This window comes from Phalaenopsis equestris, unplaced genomic scaffold (genome assembly GCF_001263595.1).
Source record: "Phalaenopsis equestris unplaced genomic scaffold, ASM126359v1 Scaffold000022, whole genome shotgun sequence".
Classification (NCBI taxonomy): Eukaryota; Viridiplantae; Streptophyta; class Magnoliopsida; order Asparagales; family Orchidaceae; genus Phalaenopsis; species Phalaenopsis equestris.
Genome location: NW_018164464.1, coordinates 49,836 through 56,935, shown reverse-complemented (window position 1 = coordinate 56,935; position 7,100 = coordinate 49,836). Strand labels below are relative to the sequence as shown.

At 38.7% G+C, this 7,100-nt stretch overlaps 1 protein-coding gene across 1 annotated transcript in view; it reads right to left on the bottom strand.

Annotated features, from left to right (window-relative positions):
- LOC110018417 (signal peptide peptidase-like 2) overlaps window positions 1-6,167 on the bottom strand; it is a gene marked incomplete in the record, with an annotated part of 29,785 nt that extends 23,618 nt beyond the window's left edge. Inside the window, 1 exon segment of the mRNA XM_020715725.1 lies at window positions 5,921-6,167. Coding sequence (XP_020571384.1) covers window positions 5,921-6,059 — 139 coding nt within the window.
- Between the last annotated feature and the right edge of the window lie 933 nt (window positions 6,168-7,100).

Here is a 7,100-nt window from a genome sequence, read left to right as displayed (position 1 = left end):
TCCACATAGACTAAAAGAGCAGTCATTCCCATTACAGTTGAATGTTTAATGAAAAGAGTGTGGTCACCTTAGCTTTTTTTATACCCAGATTTTTTCATGACTCTTGCAAATCTGCTAAACCATGCTCTGGGAGATTTTTTTAACCCATAAATGGCAAATGGCCTTTTTCAGCTTGCACCTTGTTACCTGTGTCCCCTTCAAATCCCGGAGGGATGTTCATGTAGATTTCCTCATTTAGGTCACCATGAAGGAATGCATTCTTAACATCATACTGTAGCAGTTGCCAATTGAAGTGAGCAGCCAATGATAACAGAATTCTCACTGTGTTCATTTTTGCAACTGGAGCAAATGTTTCCTGATAATCCACCTCGTAAGTCAGAGTGTACCCTTTAGCTACTAACCTTGCTTTATATCTTTCAAGGGATCTATCAGCCTTGTACTTCAATGTAAAAATCCACTTGCAATCAACAATGTTTTTTTTCCTTCGGTTTGTCAACGATCTCCCATGTTTTATTCTTTTCTAATGCACTCATTTCCTCTTTCATAGCGTCCCTCCATTCCCCTTTTGACAATGCCTCAGACATTGTTAGGAATGACAATGGTGTTCAAATTCACAATGAATCTTTTGTGGGCTGGTGATAGACGCTTGAGAGATACATAGTGAGATAGTGGATAAAGTGGATTTGATTCTTGGACTTGTGTCAGTTCAGGAACGGCCTTTCTCCTTGAATACACCTGAGGAAATCTTGGGAAATTGTGAGTGACACTGGTTGGAGTAGGAGATGATACGGGTTCAGGATCAGGAGACTCAGATGTGATTGGTTCAGAGGACTCGGGTTCAACTGGAACAGGAGGAGAATTTGATTCAGGTTCAACAACACTGGCTGGCACATGTGGAAGGTCAAGGGTTTTAAGTGGTTCAAAGGGCTCACAAGTACTATCTTCCATCCCCCTGAAGAGAGGACTTGAAAAAAAGGGTTTATTTTCTGTGAAAGTGACATCTGCAGAGATGTAAAATTTTCTGGTGGAGGGGTTGTAACATTTATATCCCTTTTGAGTAGAGGAGTAACCCAGAAAAACACATTTGATGGCTCTGGGATCTAGCTTCCCTCTATGTTGTTTGTGGACATGAACAAAGGCAGTACACCCAAATACCCTGGGAGTGAGGCCATTTGAGGTTCTGAAGTGAGGGTAGAAGCTATTTAGGACCTCTATGGGGCTTTTGTTTTCTAACACACGGGAGGGAAGTCTATTGATCATATATGTGGCATAAAGAACGGCTTCTCCCCAATAGGACTTAGGAACATTCCCTTGAAATAGTAAGGCATGGGTGGTGTTGAGTAAATGTCTATTCTTTCTTTCAGCTACCCCCATTTTGTTGGGGTGTGTCCACACATGATGAGTCATGGATAATCCCTTGTGATTGAAAGTAAGATGATAGAATTTGATTGAAGTAGTCTCTAGCATTATCTGTCCTAAAGCCTTTTATTTTGACCCCAAATTGATTTTGAACCATTGAATGAAAATTAGGTATAACAGTGCTAACATCAGATTTTTGTTTAAGAAGGAAGAGCCATATAACTCGAGTGCAATCATCAATTAAGGATACAAACCGAGCCCCAGAAACATTAGGTATAGTGGAAGGACCCCATATGTCACTATGAATCAAATGAAAAGAATGAAAACTTCTTTTATTGCTAATAAGAAATGATACACGAGTATGTTTTGTCAATTCACAAATGTAACAATGAAACTCAAAAATATCTAATCATTGAAATAAATGAGGAAACCTTATATTTAGAACCCCAAAAGAGGGATGACCAAGACATAAGTGATACAACCAAATGACATCTTTGTCAAGGAACTAAGGAAAAATGAAGACAAATTGCTCCTAATTTTTTGGGATGGTTCAAGGTGGTAAAGACCGCTCCTTTCCTTAGCAAGTCCAATCCTCCTCCTCGAGTCCTGTTCCTGAAAAATACAATAAGAAGGAAAAAAACAGCATAACATTTGAAATCATGAGTCAATTTTTGGATGGACACAAGGCTTGTTGACGGTTTGGGTACATGAAGAACGTTTTTAAGGATAAGGCTATGTGTGATATATATATCACCAATCCCTGCAACGGTAGCTAAAGAGTCATTAGCCATGATAATTTTTCTATTACTTGGACATGGGGTATAGGCGTGGAAGAGTTGAGATGTGGGGGTCATATGGTCAGTAGCACCAGAGTTTATGATCCAAGAGTTGGTACAGAATTTGTCTAAGACATTCATGCAAACAGTTTTACCTGAAAGAGCTATCAAACATGCTCCAGAAGGCTTCTCAAGAGATCCCAACAAACTTCTCAATTTCTCAATTTCTTCACTGCTGAAACCCCCTATTGCTGAATTTTCCTCAATATTGGGTTGCTCTGCCATATGCGCTTGAGGTTTTTGTTGCCCCCCACGGTTGCCCCATTAACTTCCAACATTTCTCCCTTGTATGTCTTGGTTTCTTGCAATATATACACCACAAATTGTCTTTGTTCTTCTTCCCTTGAGTATCTCTACCCGAGTGTTTAAGCAGATCATTCTTCGACTTCTCCTGATTTATTTTTGCTACTAAGGCTGACCCATCCATAGTATGTGGTTCAAGCATGACACTCCTCCGACTTTCATCTACTCGGATTAATGAGATTGTCTCTTCTAGAGACGGTGTATACTTCTTGCCGAGGATTTGGATCCTAACCTGATCAAATTCAGAATTCAATCCTGCCAAAAAATCATATATTCGATCATTCTTAATAAACTTCTTCAAAGTGGCAGTATCATCAGAGCATTTCATCTCAATTACTCGACAGTGATTCAGTTCCTGCCAAAGATTTTGCAACAAAGTTGCATACTCTGACAGATTTGTCTCCTTGTTTGGTGGCTCCGGTTTTTGCCTTGATTTCATACACAATGACAGCATCACGGACCTTCGAGTATGTGCGGTTGATATAGTCCCAGATTTCCTTTGCAGTATCCAAGAACATGCAAGTGTCACTGATCGTTGGGTCCATGGAATCCCATAGCCAAGACATAATCATGGAATCCCATTCCTCCTCTTCCCATGCTGTAGAGGCTGGATCCCTTTTTCCTGATCCGGTTCCAAGTAGGTGATTAAGCCTCCCTTTGCCCTTTAGGTACGTGCGGACAATTTGGGACCATTTGAGATAGTTCTTCCCATTGAACCTATTGGATGCCTGAATATTCTGCAACTCTCCAATTTTCTAAACAGCATTGGATTCTTCGGAAGGGTTGGGATTGCTTGGCTGGATCCCTTTTTCCTGGTCCAGTTCCAAGTAGGTGATTAAGTCTCCCTTTGCCCTTTAGGTATGTGCGGACAATTTGGGTTCATTTGAGATAGTTCTTCACATTGAACCTGTTGAATGCCCGAATATTCTGCAACTCTCCAATTTTCTGAACAGCATTGGATTCTTCAGAAGGGTTGGGATTGCTGGAGACAGTGGTTTCGGACATTGACATGGTGGAGAAGAGGAATTCGCAGCAATTAAGACTGGAATCAACGGCAACAGCGGTAAAAGAATCGCAGCAATTAAGGCAGCGAATAAAAGAATCAGCGGCTCAGGAGCCGCAAAGAATCCTCAGAGCGATCGCAAGATCTGCTTCTTTATGCACTTCTTGACGATCTTCCTCGTGAGCAGCGGAAAAGAATCAAATGGTTGCAAGCAACCCTAGAGGCGAATAGCGCAGGAGAGTAGAATGACCCTAAGCGGAAAGGATTGAATGACGACAACAGACGGCGGTGTCCTCTAGGGTTAGAGCCCCAGCTCTGATACCATGTGGGAAATCAGAGAAATAATTTTATATTTCACTTACTTCTTTGAATTGATAATATAATGTATTATATAAGAGTTTACAAGTAGAAAAAACTAGGAAACTATTTCACTAATTCCCTTAATTTAAGGGATTACAAATTAATTCTAATTCCCTCAATTTAAGGGATTAACAATTAACTCTAATTCCCTTAATTAAGGGAATTAGAATTAATTCTCTCAACCTTATTTCCATCTCAGACACATCTCGACAGCGGACAATACTAGAGAGTCGACTTAAATGGTCTGGTCGCCTAAACGCCGACCATCTGATGATCATGTTATGAGAGTATATGTTCTAAATTCGACCATCAGATGATCCTGTTAGGAGAGTAGAAGTTCTAAATTTGACTTATGTTAAGAAAGGCAGAGGTAGACCTAAAAAGACTAGGGAATATTGTATAAAAAATAATATAATCATAATCTATTAGAATTAAATGAAAATATGACACTTAATAGGATGCAATAGAGAAAAAGGATTCATGTAGCCAACCCCACTAGCGGGATAAAGGTTTATTGTTGTTTTGTCTTAGTTGAACGAAGTATGTTCGTGATTATGTAGATTCACTAATAAAAGATAGTACAAGGTCTTCTCATTTTTATAAAAGCAGGCCGTCGATTATTGAATCAAATGCAAATTCATACCCATTTTTGTCTCATTTAATAACCCATGACTCAAAAACTCGAAATCTTATTAAAATAAACTCTAATAATTATCATTTTTTTTCCAGAGATATGTTACAATAATACTTTCATATTTTCCATAAGTTTAATTTTCAAGTTTTTTTTATAATTCTAATTGAAGAACATAAGCATTCATTATATAATAACTATTTGAAGAGCTACTAGAAGAGCACAAGCTTTTTTATAATTTGCAATCACTCCTTCACAAGTTTTATTGATCTTGATAATCTCAAATTAGGTCATTTTGACATCAAACGTACTTGGCATCGTTAAGAATGAATCCATTTCCTAATAAGTGGTTCTATTGAATAAGTTCTTCGACATCAAGTTCTTAAATTCACTCTCCAAAATGCCAAGTTAGGAATAAGACTAAATCAAGTTATGTTAAGCTATTTCAAACCTCTCAAAGATCTAGAACATGAAATTAAAAATTCATCCAGAGAAAAATGTCAAATGATCATCGGCTCAAACCCATCCAATGACTAAATTAACCCCGATCAAAGAAAATAAATGTTCAACATGTTTCTCACAGAAGACACGACTTAAAATGCACCCTCATACAATGCTCCATTGAAGAGCTACTTTTTATTGATTCCATTCTTGACTTAAGAAAAATATTATCAGGTGGACCAATCTACAATGATGTTCAATTCAAACTATCATATATTTCATGAAATAAGAAAGAATATCAATGAAAAAACTCATTTTCATCATCATAAAATGGGAGCATGAAACTTAATAAGGACCTCATCATCGCATATGGTACAGCTCTCAAAGATCTAGAACATGAAATTAAAAATTCATCCAGAGAAAAATGTCAAATGATCATCGGCTCAAACCCATCCAGTGACTAAATTAACCCCGATCAAAGAAAATAAATGTTCAACATGTTTCTCACAGAAGACCCGACTTAAAATGCACCCTCATACAATGCTCCAATGAAGAGCTAAAATAAATACTTTTTATTGACTCCATTCTTGACTTAAGAAAAATATTATCAGGCTCACTAAATCTTCATAGTGGCTTCTGAGGGGACACTCTCCTTCAGGTTAAATTCTGGCTTTCATTCAGCTATGTTTATTGAAGAAGTGATTTGAGGTCAAAAGTAAACTATCTTAAACAATTTTCTAGCACATAGAAAGTACCAAACATAGCAGCGTTGTATGCTAACAGCTTTAGTAAATCCTGTAAATCTGAATTTACTAAATCCTACCAGCAACAGCATTTACTAAATTCTGGATTTAAAGCAAAATTAAGTATAAATTGAAAAGGAATTGGGTTTACTAAATCCTGGATTTAAAATTGCCTTTTTTTTATCTGTCTAGCAAGATTTGACTTAAATCCGACTTAAATCCGTTACCTTAGAACCCCTAGCCTCATCGTCGTGGGGGGCGTCATCGGTAGCGGCAGCGAGAAGAACATCGCTCGAGCCGAGAAAGCATAGAAACAAGACGACTGCGGAGAGAAAGAGCGGTGACGGACGAAGAGTAGCCAGCCGAGCTCCACACAAAATCATGGCGGATCGCCTAGGAAACCCTAGAAACGCTTTGGGATCTCTCCTTTTGCCCTTCTGAGATAAAAAAATTTAATTTGTCTCTCAAAATGGGATTATCAGACAAACCGGGAATGTTGGCAGAAATCAAACAGGTTTTCAGCACGTGCGACGCAGTTATACAGGCCGTTTGTTATAGTTTTTTTTCTTTTTTTAATAGTGATAATGATGAAAGATTAATTTGTTCATGATCGATTTTCATTTGGATTACAAAATAACTCATAAAAATATGATCATCCATTTTGGGCAGCTTGTTTGATGCGGTGACTATTTGAAAACACACATTGCATGTTTGGATAAACTGCATTTTAGCAACTTATGCGTTTCGAAAACGAAGAAGACAGGCGGATTGGGAGTAGCAGGCGGACTTTGCGAGACCAGATGCTAGGCAGAAGAGGAGACTCCTTCAGCTTCACGATACCCAGGGGTATTATCGACAAAAGCTCCCCCACGAACGTGAGACGTGAGGTGCCATCCACGGCCCGTGTTCCGCCGCGAGCGGGACGCTCCACCAAATAACACAAATTCGCGGCGTCATGCAGCGAAGGCACTTATAAGCTGCCCCAAACGGACCCTAAGTGTGGTGGCCTATCTAAGTGTGGTGGCAGCTTTCTGGCAGCGGTTTGACTTTTCCAAAAGAATAAAAATTTGTAATAGTCACCGCACCTAGCTTATTAGCAGATTATATTTTAATCAACTTATCAGCAGATTATTCAATAAGCTGCAGCTGCCTCAAACATACTCTTATATTGTAGATCAAAAATCAGTCTTCATGAGTCAAGGTCTGCGTGCAGCAAACCTTTTGGGTCTAGTTAGTTAAATAATCTAGAAGGCATGACAGTCATTGAAGTAATTGGGTTGACCTGTAGAACTTACTCACCAATGTGTCGACTGTCTTACATTAGTAGTCAAGTTGACCTGTCGGTCTAACTTGGTGAATTGGCTTGTCGATCTGGTGTCTTTGTTTCTGCTAACGAACTAACAAATCAAACTCACTAGCCTAAC